General features: G+C 46.5%; 1 protein-coding gene across 2 annotated transcripts in view; it reads left to right on the top strand.

Moving 5' to 3' along the window:
• eif2ak4 (eukaryotic translation initiation factor 2 alpha kinase 4) overlaps positions 1-15788 on the top strand; it is a 41847-nt gene extending 26059 nt beyond the window's left edge. For both annotated transcript variants that reach the window (XM_048270944.1, XM_048270942.1), the window contains 9 exons: positions 542-670; positions 5250-5336; positions 6445-6554; positions 6634-6692; positions 7507-7610; positions 10042-10110; positions 11740-11784; positions 12833-12948; positions 15257-15788. In XM_048270944.1, the coding sequence (XP_048126901.1) occupies positions 542-670; positions 5250-5336; positions 6445-6554; positions 6634-6692; positions 7507-7610; positions 10042-10110; positions 11740-11784; positions 12833-12948; positions 15257-15314 (777 nt within the window). In that variant the 3' untranslated portion in view covers positions 15315-15788. The remainder of the gene's footprint in view (positions 1-541; positions 671-5249; positions 5337-6444; positions 6555-6633; positions 6693-7506; positions 7611-10041; positions 10111-11739; positions 11785-12832; positions 12949-15256) is intronic.
• The last annotated feature ends 1041 nt before the right edge of the window (positions 15789-16829 follow it).

The raw sequence follows: 16829 nt of genomic DNA, 5'->3' as shown, positions 1-16829 counted from the left end.
CGTTTTGATTTTTTTATTTTTGAAAAAAAAAAAAAAAAAATACTGTTATCATTGGGAGGTTTGTTCAATAAAATTTGAATTGTACTCTAACGGTTGATGACTTGAAAATTATACTGACCGTCATTTGCATCAACTATTTAGGAAAATCTGAGAAAATGTAATTTGCATAATAATTTGGAACGCAGTGTATGACTCCCAATGATTATGAAAACAACCTTACCGTACCATACCCTAATCAAAATATAGTGATTATTTTGCTACATTCAATTTCATAACAATGCTTTTGAAAGTTTTGAAAATGGATGATGGCTCCAAAATCACTGAGTAATTTTGTTCAATAATGGTGATCCTGTTTGTGTGTGTTGTGGAGTGATGGTGACCTTCACCCTTGTCTTCCTACTGTGGTTTTAATTGGCTTGCCCTGTCAGATCTCCTGTTTATGTATCTGTTCTCTCTCTCTGTTTCACTTCCTCTCTCCCTTCTTTTCTTTCTCTTTATACCCCCCTCTTTCTCTCTCTGTCTGTCTCTATCCCCTCCTCAGCCCCAGGTAAGCTCCTGTGATGTGTTGGTGGTTCCTGTGGGTCACACCTCGATGTCTCGGGCCATCAACGTTACCCAGAAGCTGTGGACGGCTGGCGTGTCTGCTGAAGTGGTCTATGACATCTCTCAGGTCAGTGCACTTCCAGTAATGTGTGTGTGTGTGTGTGTGTGTGTGAGGTTGGGGAATCCTGGGGGTTGGGAACAGTTGTCAATCAACAGGATCAAAGGTGTTTCTGGTGCATTTTGAGTACAGCTATTATGGGAAATGGAAGCACATGCACTACTCACAAAAAGTAGTGAAACATTGAACTGTTGGACATGCACATTCAAAGGTTTAGAGAAGGTCACATTGGGTTCACCTGTAAAGGTTATAGTGGATTTTAGGTTCATCCTGAAATTTTCACCTGAAAGCCAAATATCTCTGACTTTTTGTGAGTAGTGTATGGAAATCACTTCTTGTGGTCCACATGCTAAGGTTTCACCTTAGCCACCAAGTACCAAAGAACTGTCTGCTGTGGACGATTTCACTGACAGAAGAAATGTAAAATAATAGAGTTGGACTGCACTCCACACAGGCTCCTGGGCTATCAGGAGCACTACTCATTCATGTGGGGCATGATTCTTGTGGTATAGACACAACTTGCACAAGATACTACTGTACCCCACCAAAAGGTGGCAGCACTGTGAGCGTTTTGTCCCTAGCAGCTACAGCACTATTGGTTTTTCCAGAGCTTTATGATGAAACAAGGACGGCTTGTCAGTGGTCAGGAGGCATGTAACAGTGCGGTATTGGGTTGTGAGGCTCTGTGTAGAATGTCATCCATTTCATCTGTACCATACTGTGTTTGCATGGCAGGGCTCTTGATGAATGTGACTGGAGAGGTTGACTGTAGCAGTATGTGGCATTGTTGTGTCCTAAGCCCTGGGCTCCTGTACTGTACTCACATGCATAGGGGCTGTTGAGCGCTCATCTGCTACTTTCCCACTGGGTTCTCACTTGTGCTGCTGTACTTAGGGAGGACTGCTGGAGTTCTCAGATTGATTTAGTGTATTTTGAAGTGTGTGTGTGTGTGTGTGTGATGTGTATTTAATCTCAGGACGTCAAGATGTGTGTGCATATGTGTCATTTTACAGGTTTGTGTTGAATGTCTGCATGGAGAGAGAGTGCACAATGGATAAGTTATGTTTAATCTGTCTGTGTGCATTTGGTGTGATTGTCCAGCTAGCCGTGTATGTGTGTGTGTGTGTGTGTGTGTGTGTGTGTGGAGTTCCCTGCTCACTACTGCCATGGCTCTGTCACATTCTTCATGTTTATGTTACAGGCTGATCTCAGTGATCTCAGCCCAAGAACTGTGCGTCATCACTGGACCCTCACTGCACTTCACACACTCTCTCTCTCTCTCTCTCTCTCTCTCGCTCTCTCTCTCTCTCTCTCTCTCTCTCTCTCTCAGCCATACTTGTTTGTCCTCGGTGGTGAAAGCGATCATGTTCATCCCATTCATCATGAGCTAATCCAAATGAGTTTTGGGCTCACACTGGTCCAGCTTTCTCATCACACCGCTTCCTCCTCCCTTTCATCCCTCACCTTCTCCCCACCTCTGATCACATTTCCTGCTTCCCACAGTTGAGACTCTGTCTCTCCATCGCTCTCCCTACCTTCATCTCTCCCTCTCTCTGTCCCTTTCTCTTTCCTCAGGACACACACACCCTCACACACCCTCACACACCCTCTCTATTCACCCGTTCACTTTCATTCACTTTCTCTCACTCTCCCTTTACTCCCCTTTCTATTTCTGTCCCCCTCTCTCCATCTCTCTCTCTCTCTCTCTCCACCCCCCTATTCCTCCTCTGATGCTTGCTCTCTGCCGATTGCTCAACTCCATTCCCCTTGATCCAGGATAAGCACAGAAAGACTTGACCTCTCTCTCTCTCTCTCTCTCTCTCTCTCTCTCTCTCTCTCTGCTCTGCTCTGCTCTGCTCTGCTCTATTTGCTGGAGACTAAATTCCAAATGCCATGGCAGTGGTGGTATGTCAGACACATCCAGGGTCTTTTTACAGAGGAGCCACAGCCCAGACACTTAGCCAGGTAAACATGCAGACGGGGAGGGAGGCCAGGCAGACAGGCAGGCAGCTCGACAGGTAGGCATGGAGTTATGGAGGAAAGGGGGCCAGAGAGGCAAGGAAGCCCAAAACAATCGATCTGATGCGGTAAAGCAAGACCAGCTCAATCTGGCACAGAGGGAGGAAAAAGTAAACTGCTCGTTTAGCTGGTCAGTCCACAGGGTTTAAGGGAAGTGCAGATGAAATGAATGGGATTGGTATTAGAGGCCTTAGTCCAGCATCTGCTACATTTCAAAAGATGGCTCCTCTAGGGTGTTGTGCACCATTGGTACGTTTATTATATGTTGCTGCACAGTTGTGTTGTAAGTATGCTAGTAATTGTGTCCATCTGGCCGGGGGGAGAGGGGAAATCTCTGCATGCTGAAGGACTCCGGTCATTAGTGTTCACACATGGACAGCACTGGAGAGATGTTAAGTAGCCAGAGAAATAAACTATGAAAGTGAATTAGAGGAAAGGAGAGTCTGAGCAAGTATGACTAGTAGTTCACATATGGACAGTGTTTGAGTCAGAAAGAGAGAGAGAGTGGGGTAGAGAGACAGAGAGAGAGAGAGAGAGAGATGGATAGATAGGGAGAGAAATAGTACATAGCACAATGGTGAATCAGTGGACCTCATCAGTTGGGCAGTAGTGGTAGTTGAGGAGAGGGAGAGGGGGAATCAGAGGGAAGGTGAGAGAGATGATGAGAAAGAGAGAGATGAACATTTGAAGAATGAAAGAGTGAGAGAGATACAGTAGGAAGAAAAACCACAGACAGATGGAGAGAATCCTAGAGAGAGGTAGAGGGACAGTGAGGGAGATGAAAAAGAGAGGGATAGAGAGGAAGTTGTAGAGAGAAAGTACACAAATAAGTACATAAACACACATATGCACATATCTCTCTCACATACTATCACAAGGAACACAGAAGCACATACATACACTCGTTCATGCTGCTATGGACGAACACAGAATCACAGAATTCCTCATATATCTGTGGACACACACACGCACACACACACACACATTTTTGGATGCACAGATAGGCCATATATGCTTTATATACACACAGAGTGTTCACACCCCAGGCCACGGGTGAGTGCATTACCTGGGCAGCCGCTGGGTGTTTTGGCAGGGCCGCTGCTTTCCAAGCCAAACATGGAGCCGAGGCGGCCCGGAGGAATTTCTGAGCCGCTCCCCACACACACACACTTCCCTCTCCGCACGACCGGCCAGGCCTCTGGCACCAGGCGCCGGGGAGCGGGCAGAGCCGCAAGTCAAGCCTGCTGGGTCCACTGATCTGTGTCAGCTCTTCAGCAGTTAGTGACCGCTGCTAGCAGTTGGAACAGAGTATCTGTCACACACACAACAAATAAGCAAACAAGCAAACACGACAGTCGGCACAGAATGCCCACACACCCGACACACACACACACTACATCCATGGTGCTGATTGCGCAACACAAGTGAAGTCATGCAAGCACACAAATGCTCACACCAGGTCTTCTCCTCTCATAAGTCCTTCTTAAGTCTTTGAACAGATTGCAGTTGGTTTCCTATCCCCTCTCTCTCTCTCTCTCTCTCTCTCTCTCTCTCTCTCTCTCTCTCTCTCTCTCTCTCTCACGCACAAACACACACTGGAATACACATTTACATGAAGTCCAAAATAAGCAGGTAGCTGTGGCAACAAAATAAATAAGCAACTAAGAAGTCTTGCTTCCTCTCCCGGCCTTAACCTGTCCATTCACACAGCACACTCACAGACCGAGCCTGTTGCAGGAGCACAGGGCTTTTGCTGTTCCACTGAGGTGGCGGGTGTGTACTGTATGTGTCTAAGTGTACACGCGTGTGTGTTTGAGCAGGGGAGAGTATGTGGGTGTGTATTTGCGTCTGAGTTGGTGTGTATTTGAGCATGGTGGAGAAAGAGTGACTTCATGTGCTTGCGCTGGGGAGGGTGAGTGATGGACTCTGTGTGTGTGTGTGCGTGTGTGCGCGCATGCTCACGTATTTAAGTGTGTCAGACAGAGCTCCAAGAGCCAGGCCTCATGAGCCCACAGGCCTCATTAAGGCAACCGTCAGTCAGCCGAGACAGACAGGTGACACGTGTGTGTGTGTGTGTGTGTGTTTTCACCCCAGGTGCTGGCCAGTCGGCACCAGGAATTTCCGCCTCAGGGTGATGTTGTTCAGGCGTCCGTTTGAGGAGTTGTTTAAACGACTTGCTTTGCTGTGTGTTCGTTTCCAAACGTGTATCCTGTAGAGCTGTTTGCCTGGAGTGGCTGTTTGTCCATTGCACTTGCCATGCCTGAGGGTACTGTAAATGATAAAGAATTATTAGTTGTCTGTGTAGTAAACTTTGTGTCATCCTCATAGCCTCCCAAATGTTTGAGCACTTGGCCACAGTATTGGAACACATTGTTTATCTCCTCTTGCTGTTGACATTCATGTTTTCATTCATTCATGTCTTTTCTGTCTGTCCTTTTTTATTTTTTGTTCTCTGCCTACCACTACCTACCTCTTTCGCACTTTCTTCTCCTCTGTTTCTTTCTGTATGCTCTCCCTCTCTATTTTTCTCTCTTCCCCTCCTTCTCTCGCTCCCTCCCTCCCTCTCTAGTCTCAGGAAGCTCTGTTGGAGCACTGCAGACAGGCTGGCATGGCCTTCATGGTGATGGTGTCTGACAAGGAGGGGAACTACTGCAAGGTGAGTACAGACACATAGGTCCACAACAGCAACAGTAAAGTAGTCTGTAAGTAAACTGTCTACTTACAGTAAACACTGTAAGTAGTCAACAGTAAATGACACACTACAAGTGGCTTGTGGGGTCATGCTGCTGACCCACCCATTAATTTGCTCAGGATGTTGCTTGGTATTCAATTAGCAATTTGGTTTCACCACATTATTGTTTCATTAAGTTTCATGAGCATTTTTGCTCATTGTCCCACTTTGTCCATCATTTAAAAGGGGGTCAAAGGTTCAGAGCCCTAGGAGACCATTACTGATGGTGGAAAAAAGCATGCCTTAGCTGAACTGTAAGTCGCTACGGAAAATGACTAAACGAAAGCGCATACTAAATAAACAAAAGCATAAATGTAATGTAGCGAGTGACAGAGTGGTAACAGCGTTTGAGAGCCAGAGAGCTGTGGGTGTAGAGGGCAGTTGAGCTCCGGTTCTGCCCAAACCCACCTGATTGCTCTAATGAGGACCCAGAGGAGGTTCTGGTTACCCAGGTCAGGTGTGTTCCTCCTGGCTGCTCTGTTGTATGAGCCACTGAAGCCGGACTGCCAGCCAGAGTGTTAGAAATGTTTATTTGCCACCATGCACTAGTGGAATAGGTGGATATGTGTGTATAGTGTAGGGTAGTATGTGTTCTAGAAATGGCATAAAAGGTTGTCTGTTGCTGGTCAGATTCCTTTGGGATAGGTAAAATATACTCTCACTCATAGGCCCGTGATTTACTAAAAACAGCTACAAACTTGATATCTGCTCCTGAAAAAAGCCCAAGATGGATGTCCTCCAGTGTGCAGGGAGGATTATATGTGTGTATCAAGTTTTCACCCACAGGCCTTTAGTAAATCAAGGCCATATTTTTCAAGAAGATGCCAGCTCAGGCTCCAAATAAGAAAAGTCAAAGACAAATGGCAGTCAGGATCTTTTTAGAAAGCCCTTAAAAAAATGGCTAGCTGTTCAAATGATGGTGGTTTCCTGAAGATGACCAGAAAGAGAGACTGGGTTTTTACTAAGAGATTTGGTCCTCCTAGCTTTGGCTTTTATGAATGGACCTGTATCTGGTTTTTATCTTGCTCCTCAGGTGAAGTCCTTTGAGAAGGACCGGCAGTCGGAGAAGAGGATTCCTGAGTCCGAACTGGTGGATCATATCGTACAAAAATGCAGGACCAAATTCTCAGAGGAGAGAAACAGGTGTGTGTGTGTGTGTGTGTGTGACCTTGTGCATGTGAAATGTTGTGAATGATTTGTTCTCCCCTTCTCTCTTCTCCAGAGACGTGTCTGATGGCTCCTCTCTCCAGAACCCAAAGGGATCACTGCAGACTAGCTCAGGTATTCAGCTCACACACTCTATGAAACTGTCCTTAAAATACTTGATCCAGGGTTTTATGAAGGGCTGAGGCTGACATTAAAGTAGAGGGGTCACTGGAAACAAACTGCAGATTCCACCTAACTCAGCTCAGAATCATGGCCATAGGTGCCAATAAAATCAAATATTTGCTTGACGGTGCAACGGAAACTGAGTTGTCCAGGAATAACTTGCCACCATTCCATTCTTTAGGGCAAAAGAAGAGATGCCATCTTTTGTTTTTCACATAATCAGAAATCCAATACACAGTTCTACTAGCATGAAGATGCATTTAGCTTTTCCCTTAGATCAGCAAACCCTATTCTTTTTTACGGTATTGTCTCATTGTGGGATGGAGATAATAGCATTGTGCTTAAAATAAGAATAGCAAGAGGTTTCCCTCACAGCCTCTCCCTAATTCTTCTGTGCTTTGGAGACACACTGTGTCCTTGTGTGACCCCTTCCTCCAGACAACAAACTAAAACCTTGTGCTCAGATTATACCAGATTATGTCATTGATCTCGACCCCAGTTTGCAGCCAGTACATCCGGTCATCTGGCGAATTCCAACCAGGTCTCTGAAATCTATTCAAGTTTAAAGGAATCAGATTAAATTCTCAAATGACACAAGGCTATTACCAAAATAGTTGCCGATTAATTAAATAGTTGACAATTCATCGATTTATTGTTGCACCCCCTGAGTGTGAGTGTGTGAGAGAGAGAGAGGTTGGTGTTGGTGACAAGTAGACTTGTAGCCATGTTGTGATTTGCTTTTCTCACTTCTGTGTTTTGGAAACAGGGTCGTCAGAGCAACATGGGAGCAACTCGGGAGGGAACATGAACGTGAACCTCATCCCCCCAGAGAAGCTGTCGGCCAGCACTCGCAGACGATACGAGACCACGGTCTGTCCTGATCACCTCAGCTCCTCCTTCCTGTCCTCCTCACAGCCCCACCTCTATCTGTGCTGGCTTTGTGTGCGCCCCAAATACACTCCATTCTTGCTGTCTAAATGGCAGACAGAGTAGCTCGCACTGAGCCATATGATATTCTAGCCAATCCTCATATTGCGTGAGGAGCACAGACAGGAGATGTCTGATATCGATCCCAATGTGTTAGTGATGCGCGGGCGACCCCTGACCTGCGAGCGGGTAGGCTGTATAGATAATATTGCGGGTTGTGGGTGGGTCGGGTCTAAATCTCTAGATAGAAATGCAAGTTGTATCCATGAAAATAGCCATGCACAGAATTGCATGTGGTCTAGGCTAAAGTGAGATTTCCACCTTCTCTTCCTCTCTGTCTCAAATACACATGCTCACCAGAGTTGATTGGCTTAAAAAATACCCCATCAGAGGGGACAAAGTTTATCCACACAATTAATTAAGCTATTGTTTCTAATTATCCAGATGATGGCCTAAAAGACGCTAAAAGATTTCATGAAACTCCTGATGTAAACAAACGGAGAACATTTAGATCCTATACTACTGGTAGGCTAACGACGTCCCTGCTGCTCAGCTCACTCGTTGATTAAAAAAAGGCTAATGCAAATTATTTCCACGCATGGTACTACCATGCTCCACACAGCCTTTGACAATAGCCTGGCTAATTCAGTTTAGTTTCTAGTCAGTCTATAGCATATTATGCAGGCAAAATCATCCCGGTCTTTTTATTCTTTCGCGATTGTGTTTTCTAAGTGGTAGCTCGTAACCTACCTTTTGTTCAGATTACCCCACGGAAACGTTTTTGATGGTCCGCAAGAGAAGCAGAGATAATATGGGCAAATACTTTGTTTACTGTAAGAGAGGTAAGTTATATGAAGTAGCCTATAGGCATGTGTTTGTGTGTGTGCGCGCGCACGCACGTCTGAGTATGTGAGAGTGAGAGAGAGAGAGAGAGGGGGGGCTGTGGGTCTGGTCGGGTTTGGGTCGATGTTTAACGCATATTTTGTGGGTCAGGTGGACTGGATCTCCAAAACGGGTCAGGCGGGTCATATAACCCCCGACCCGCGCATCACTGCCATGTAGGAAACAATTAAGTTGATAGCCGAAGCAATTTAGTTGATAACCGATCACAATAGGGTCATTCCACGTCAGTTCAACCAGGGCCCACGCACTTAGGTCTCAAAAAATTCTGAAAAAAGCCCAGCCAAAAACTCCAATAAAATTTGTATCAAATTTGAGGGACAGCTATGACTATGCAGGATTATCCAGACTAAATGTGACTATTTTGCTACATACTATTCCTATTTATGTACCAGCATGCACAATTTGAGCCTTCTACATGGTTTAGTTCTTGCGCTGTGGGCTTGTGAACTTTGACAAAAAAAAGAGGCCGAACAAAATCGACACCCCCCTCCCACTGTAAAACTGGCTGTATTTTGGAAAGTATTGATTTTTACATAAGAGTAATTTTACAGTGTGTCTCCTGGGTAACATAGGTACACCTGGTAATTTTTTTCAGAATTTTTTGAGACCTAAGTGCGTGGGCCCTGGTTGAATTGACGTGGAATGACCCAATACCAATTATTTATTTGTTTATTTACTTTTTGTTGTCAATATCGTTGCCCAAAATTGTTGGCTGAACCTTTATTCGAATTCGAATCCGCTCAGTCCAGTGATACACCCTAGTTTCCTCATCAATTAGTCATTTCATTTCAATCATTTCATGTCATTTAAGTCTAGTTATTTTATGTCATCCATGGAATTGAAGTTCATAACAATAGGCTTCATTGGTAGTCTTGTGTAAGTAACAGACAATTGTCTATATATTAGCTTGATTAGAATTGACCACCCTGTGATTAGCTTGATTGGAAACGACCACCCTATGATTATCTCTTAGAGACATCTGCCTCTGTTGATAAATACAGCAAGGCAAAGATCCCAGGCCAGGCAAGGCAAGGCACCAAGCCTACCCACTCTGTTGTGTGGCTCAGTGGTGGCGTATGAAAGCACTCTGACATTCCTCATGATGAGCTCCCTCTGGGCCACTGGCCTGGCCACGCTTCTCTGGAGCTGGCATGCTGGAGCATGCACTGTGGGTGTGTGTGTTGTTCTTGTTATGCATGTGTGCATATTTTGAAGGTGTATGCACGCACTTGTGTGTGTGTGTGTGTGTGTCAGCATGTGGTCTCACTGGTCCCACTGAACCAGCCTGGGTTTGGTCCCATTGGCAGCAGCGCAGCATGAGGGTGGGTGTGGGGTTGGGGGAGGATGCTGTTGCATGCGAGGATGAAGTGTCTTTTGTTTTCCACAGAAGTTTCATGAGGATCTTGGGAGCAGTTATTCTCCGCTGAACCCCTCTCCCCCCCTGACTCTCACTCACTTTTTTTTCCCAAAGATACAATCCAGATTGCAGAACCTTGGTAGCAGTTTGCAGAACAAGACCAATGACATCGAAATCTTGGCGGTAAGTCATGTGACTCCACAGACCGCCAAACAACCAGACATGGGCACACACACACACACATACACACACACACATACATACATGCACAAACACATACCCGCAAGTGTATACTTGCAGACATCACAATATATTATCTCCTCCAGTGAAGTGTAAAATCATGAAATGAGTGCCACAGGACGCCAGCGTTTGATAGTCATGGCTTTTAGCTGTGTGTTCCCGCCCGACGAGACCAATTCCACCCCTGTGACCAATCAGGTTGCCTGTGTCAAGCAGCCAATGCTGACGCTGAGGAATAATAAACAAGGGCTTCCAAGAGAGGCTGTGTGTCGCTGGGATCGAAATGACTCACATGTTTAGTTTATTTGTGGTTTCGTAGTGAATTTTACACAGGGCATTCACAGAATAAATCTCGTATTTACTGATTCTTGCTAACTCTGAATGCATTTGTCATTGCTGGGATGGAAGCCTGGTTTATTTCATAGTTCTGGAACTAGTGTACAGCACAGATATGCAGGCATTTAGAGAGGTGTGTGTGTGTGTGTGTGTGTCTGTCCTGTCTGTCTGTCTGCAGAACATGCAGTATATATTAGCCACCCTCTGTTGTGACGTGTGTGTGTGGGGTGTGTGGGGGGGGGGGGACTTGACGAGAATGTTCTCCATACTGTATACTTTTTTTCTGTCTGTCTTTTTCTGAAACTAATTCCTGATTTGAGTTTTTAATCACATCTGAGCACAATGGTGTTCCATTGGCCAAAACGTCGCCTCCAGTTACACACACACACACACACACAATGTCCCTCCGTCCGTCCTAAAAGAGACACATACGGTGCACTTCCCTCTTTTAGAAACTGTGTGTGTGGTGCACACTTTTGCTTATCGCTGTGTGCTGCTACCCCACCTCACATTGTTCAGAGATAAGGAGCGACCTCAGCTCACATAAAGCATGTGCACACTGGGGAAATGGCATCCTGCTACAATGACTCTAATCCAAACAGTCATCAAGCAGGCCTCTGATCACGCTATGGAGATGTTGTTTACTGTTTGAATTTGAAAACAGCCATGCTGGTCTGGGCAATGAATCAAACACTGGGCAAAGTGTTTCCCCGTAGAAAGGGAATGAATGTTCCTTGAGAGGGGTCACTGGAGGGCGTCAGACGTGGGTCACCTTGGCACAGCATGGCCACCAGAGTGGCACGGGGCCAGGCCTTTGTCTGGGGTTACCCTCCGAGGGTGGGACGGTGGCGGTGTGGCCGACACTTTTCCTCTGGAAACACAGTCTGGGAACTCAGTGTCTGTACAGAATGAGGAACTGAGGAGTGGAGAGAGTTGATGGAAGATAAGAAGCCATTGTGTCTGCAAAGGGCCAACGTTCTCTTGCATTCCTCTCGGTCTCTCCTCCTTGTCATTATTTCTCTCCCCACTGGGTCACAGATAAACAGAAGCACATTATTATAGGGCAATAAAGATTAGATGAAGTCTGTCTTTAAACTCTGTCCTCTCCCTTTCTCCTCTCCTCCTCTCTCTCCCTCTTTCTCTTTCATACGTACTCCACCCTCTTCATCTGTCCGTTCCTTTCTCTCTCTGCATTGCTGTCTCTCTTGTCTTCACTGGCCTGTCTCTCTCCTGCAGGTTGACGTGGCGAAGGAAACCCTCATCAACTTCCTGTCTCTGGAGGTCAGTGAACAGCTTTTGTGTTTTGTGTTCTCCTGGAGTCCCGTAAAAGTAAATAAAACAGAAACACCTTCCTCTGGTGCCGGCGGAAAGACAGAAAAACAAACGGGACAAAGGGGCCAATGGTGGTGGCGGTGGGGGGTGGGGGTGGTGGTGGCGGTGGCAGGGGGGGCGGTGGCGGGGGGGGGGGTGGGGCCGGGGGGGGTGGTGGTGGGGGTGGTGGGGTGGCCGGGGGTGGGGGCGGTGGCGGTGGTGGGGGTGGTGGTGGCGGTGGGGGTGGTGGTGGTGGTGGTGGCGGTGGGGGCGGTGGCGGTGGTGGCGGGGGTGGGGGTGGTGGGGGGGGGGTCCACAATCCTGTCTCCTGCGCCACACGCAGTCTGTGAGGAACAGGAGAGGGAGAGAGGAAGAGGAGCTTCCTCACCAACCAGCCCTGTTCTTATCAGCAGGGAAACCCCACTTGTGCTCCATCCTCCCTTCCTCCTTCCCTCCTCTTCCTCTTCCTCCACCTCCTCCACCCTGTGGGGAACGGAGAGAATTCCAACGATGCGCGACCACAGGAAGAGAGAGAGAGAGAGAGAGAGAGAGTTTTGGAGTTCCACAAGGTCAGCTTGTTGAACTCCAAAACAACCAAAACAAAAAGTCCTCCGTTTGCCCTGCTAATAAGCCTCCCATTCCATAAAACCACGAGAAGAAAAGACACAGCAATTACACAACACTACAGCCATCATAAACTGGCTCCCAATGAATAATGGCATTGATGCAAGCCTGCGTCAACACTGCACACATGGAGCAAAGTGTGCGCGCACAGAGGGTGTCAAATAAATACACATTGTAGATACACAGACAGGCTCTCCCGGAGACACAGTGGTCGCTGTCACCCTGGGAAGTTGACAGGCAAAATTATACACCGCAGTGTGTGGAAGGGACCATTACGTAGACTTTCCGTGTGTGTGTGTGTGTGTGTGTGTGTGTGTGTGTGTGTGTGTGTGTGTGTGTGTGTATTAGCACAAATGTTAAGATGTCTGACTGGTGATTTGTTTTGTGCTGCTAGTTTGATGGTGAGGACGAGTTCAACAACAGTGTGAAGCACTTACTCTCAAGGCTCCCGAAGCAGAGGTACCTGAAGTCCATCTGTGAGGAGATCCACCGCTTCAAAATGGTGAAAAAGTGAGTTGCCTTCTGCACCAATCAGTGCTGTGTGTGTGTGTGTGTGTGTCTCTGACTCTGTGTCATCTCTGTCTGACATGTGGCCGGATACACTATTTGTTCTTATGTGCAGACATATACACGTGTTGTATGAAAAATGTCCCATGTAAAATCTCAAGCTTCAAGCGTTTAGTAGTCTGTGTATGCACTGTGTATAATATATGTGGCTGAGAATATTTCTAACATTAGGGTCCTCTTCATATGCTGTGCTTCATATGGTGTGTGTGTGTGTGTGTGTGTGTGTGTGTGCCATATGGCAGTCGGTAGCAGGCCCCTGGTGTGTATCCTGCCCTGCAGTGATCCCAGGGCCTCCCTCCGTCAGGCCTCTCCCCTCTTTGACTTTTATTCAAAATCATGAAACCCGAAGCAAAGCTCCCCAAGCACATTAAACGCCATTTCAAAGCCCGGCGTCTCCCCTCAGCCCAGTGCTTTATTGCCGGCAGACTTCATGAACAACCCGACCCGCTCACCAGGTGCTGAAACTGCTTTACAGAATCAGTGCTTCCAAATCCCCACCACCATCCCACCTCCCGTAGACCAAACCAGACCTCCTCACCACTATATATAAAAAGGCTTACACCGTAACCTGTGTCGTTTCACCCCCTTTATTCAAAGTTATGCTTGCGCAAGGCTTTCATTTACCCATGATGCTCTCTGGCAGCAGAATGGCAAGTGCTTTTCCTTCGCCTAAGAGCCGGCATCGATCCGGTTGTCAAGTCTTCCCTTCGGAATACCGGGGAAAATCCTGTGCAGGCTGTTGGTTTACAGCCCGGGCTTACAGAAATGGAGGGCTTGTGCAGCCAGCATGGGATACCTGAGCCTTCTCACCTCAATCAATAGGATCATGCACTACAAAATGATATGACGGACTCAAACACCCACCCCTGACCACACACACACACACACACACCCTGGACCTCCACCCTTACCTTTAGCTAGTCTCTCTGAATCCTTTTGCAGGCCTCCTGAAGACCAGTTGTTTCTCATTTCCTTTGTGTATGAGTGACTGATTTGGTCTCAAAGCACCGGTGTTTACACTTCAATTAGCTTCATTTCGGAGGGCTGGTAACAATGGGGATATTGAGGCTGGCGGTGGACATTTGTGTTGAGTGGTGTTGGAAGGCCTACCAGGCTGCAGCTAGTGAGCTGTGTGCTTGTAACTGCACCCAAATGTGTAGTAGAGGCTATGAGACCCCCTTTGCAAACCACTTTTGTGCTTCATTTCTCATCTCCTCACTTTCTCTGTATCTCAAACACACACACACTCACCAATCTGCCAATCTTCCTTTATCTTTCTCTTGCTCTCTTGGATTGGTTCCTCCTTTTCTCACCCCTCAGTCCTTTTCTGTCCCACTTTCACTGCCTTTTCTCACCCGCTGTCTTTCAACCCCATGCTCCCTTTTTACACACACACACACACACACACACACACACACACACAGTTCCACAATCAGTTTCCTGCCAGTTCTACCCTGTCATTTACCCCCTGCACAGGCCCAAGGGCAGCCCCAGTAGTCACCCCCCTCACTGAGGAAAATAACAGGAAAGCGGGCATCAAGATAAGCCAGAATAGGATATGTGTGCCGCTTGCATGTGTTACATATGTGAGCATACTTCCAGACATTCCCACTGGCCCTTAGTCATGCTGCTTCCCATGCGCTGTGTTGAGTGATTGACAATGGGAGTCTTTGTGTCTAATGTAGTAGGCATGTCTGAAATGAGAGATTTACCATGGAGTTCTATTCAAGTTCACTGCAATACTCATAGAAGCCTTACTACAAATTGTATTCACAGTTTAAAAGGAGTATGATGTCTTTTCGCAAAACATGACATCATTGATTTATTATTTTACTATGATTTAAGACACATTTAGTCTTCATTTGAGTAGTTTATTGTGGTTGACTTTGGCAGAGGTGCCTTGCCAACTGACCGTTGTTTTATTTGCCCACCCTAGTCTCCTTTTAATGTCTGGAACGCCTCCCCTCTTTTTCTCATCAGCTCTTGTAAATCCATGTTGGAGAACCTTTGGAGGGTCTCTGATGAAGTAAACACACCAGAGACCTTTGCAGAGACAGAGAAGATAGGTGTAGACTGACTAGAGAAAGAGTAGAGGGAGTAGACTGCAGTGATCTCAAAGGTTTTCCTTCGCTCACTATATGAAACAGTTTGGGGGTGCTAAATCCATGTTCCATATTACCTACATTCAGTACTTCTGACTGATTCATACTTCTGACTGTTTTTCTCTTTTCATTCATCTTGTCGTTTGCAGAGTCACCGTGGTTGTACTGTACAGCTATAGAGACGACTACCACAAGGTCCTGCTCTGAGCCAGCTTCTTCCTAGGAGTTACTGCCCTGGACTGAGCTTTTATTGTCACAACTTATTTTTCCTCTCTAGCTTTTAGTCCTCCTCTTTGTGGAGGCATATTTTTGGTACATGGTTTGACTGAAAGACAAGGTGGCAAGTATCCAATGTCTCAAGTATCCTCAAGTATCCTTGGTAGTATCAAGAGACACAACCAAGAGATCTAATGCCAAAGATGCCGGACAAGAAGAGAGTGTTGTCATGAAGGTTAAATTACTGGTTCCAATAGCATTGGCCTGTGTTATTTATTCAGATCCGTGCACTCAATGGCCCTGGTGGTGTTACAACATCACCAGACTCTTGCCTTACTTAAACGAGTTAGCCATCTTGGAGGAGTGCAGTGCTTAATGTAAGTGGCTCTCACAATGTATCATATACATACAAGAGGTAATTAATGATGTGAACAAAAATGTTATTAAATGTAATATTTTCCCTTATTGTAATGTGTCCTTATTGTAATGTGTCCTTATTGAACCTTAAGTGGCAGCAGTGCCTTGGCATTGACTCTTGACACTGCTCTACAGTGCATTCCCTTCTAATTTGTTTATGTGGCCACATCAGTGATATTTTCCCATGAACTTATATAGCTGCGTGCAAGCCTTGAAATGGCCACCATGTATAATTGGCTAATAATTGCCTGGAAAAACTGCTGTGTTTTAAGCTTTTGGAATTCTTAAGTGTGTGAACCCTTTGCTCCCGGCTTTACGACTGTGAACCCTTCAAACGGGAAGAGCGTGTCGTGACAAGAGTCGTGAGGACAAGAAGCTGGGCACGTCCGGCGCGGCTCCACAGCTCTTTCATGTTCTCCTGCCTCTGGTGCAGCACTTTTTCACCCGTGTGTGTGTGCGTGTGCCTGCCTGCGTGCGTGTATGTGCGTGTATATGTGCGTGCGTGTGTGCGTGCATGCATTTGTGTGTGCACACAGAGGGGATGGGGGTGGAAAAGGCTACAAGAGCTGAAAAGTAGACTCAAGTTGACATTTGAATGGGAACTGAAGTTGTTTAAAAATCATGGAGAAAATATGTTGTAACATCACACAATACATGCAGAAGCAAAGAAGGGATCACATTCCATATTGAATCAGCTGCTAAATATGGTGTCTGGGGATCTACACCCTCAGCGTGAGGCAGGGCCACAGTGTGGCTAACCTATGGCCGGAGGACGATAAGAGAAACCTCTGGTCTTAGGCATGTCAAGAAGTGCAACCACTTTGTACACCCAGGAATGTTGGTTTCCATGGGTACATCAGGGTGACACGTTGGGATTCCTGCGGACGTTTGACCAGCAGTGATTGATGCTGACGTGTGCTGACAAATGTCCTGCGTGTTTAGTGTTGCACTAAATACTACAAGCTGGTGAGGACTCATAAAAAAGAGAAAGATTGTCTTTCGTCAGGCTGTGCAGGGGGTTTGGAATGAAACAGCCAAGAAAAGAAGGTGCAAAGTTTTCTGTGAAACTCTTGGTGAACAAAACAAGGC

Source organism: Alosa alosa, chromosome 19 (assembly GCF_017589495.1).
Source record: "Alosa alosa isolate M-15738 ecotype Scorff River chromosome 19, AALO_Geno_1.1, whole genome shotgun sequence".
In the NCBI taxonomy this organism is placed as follows: Eukaryota; Metazoa; Chordata; class Actinopteri; order Clupeiformes; family Clupeidae; genus Alosa; species Alosa alosa.
Note: the sequence above shows the minus strand (reverse complement) of the source record. Positions and strands in the feature narration are given on the sequence as shown.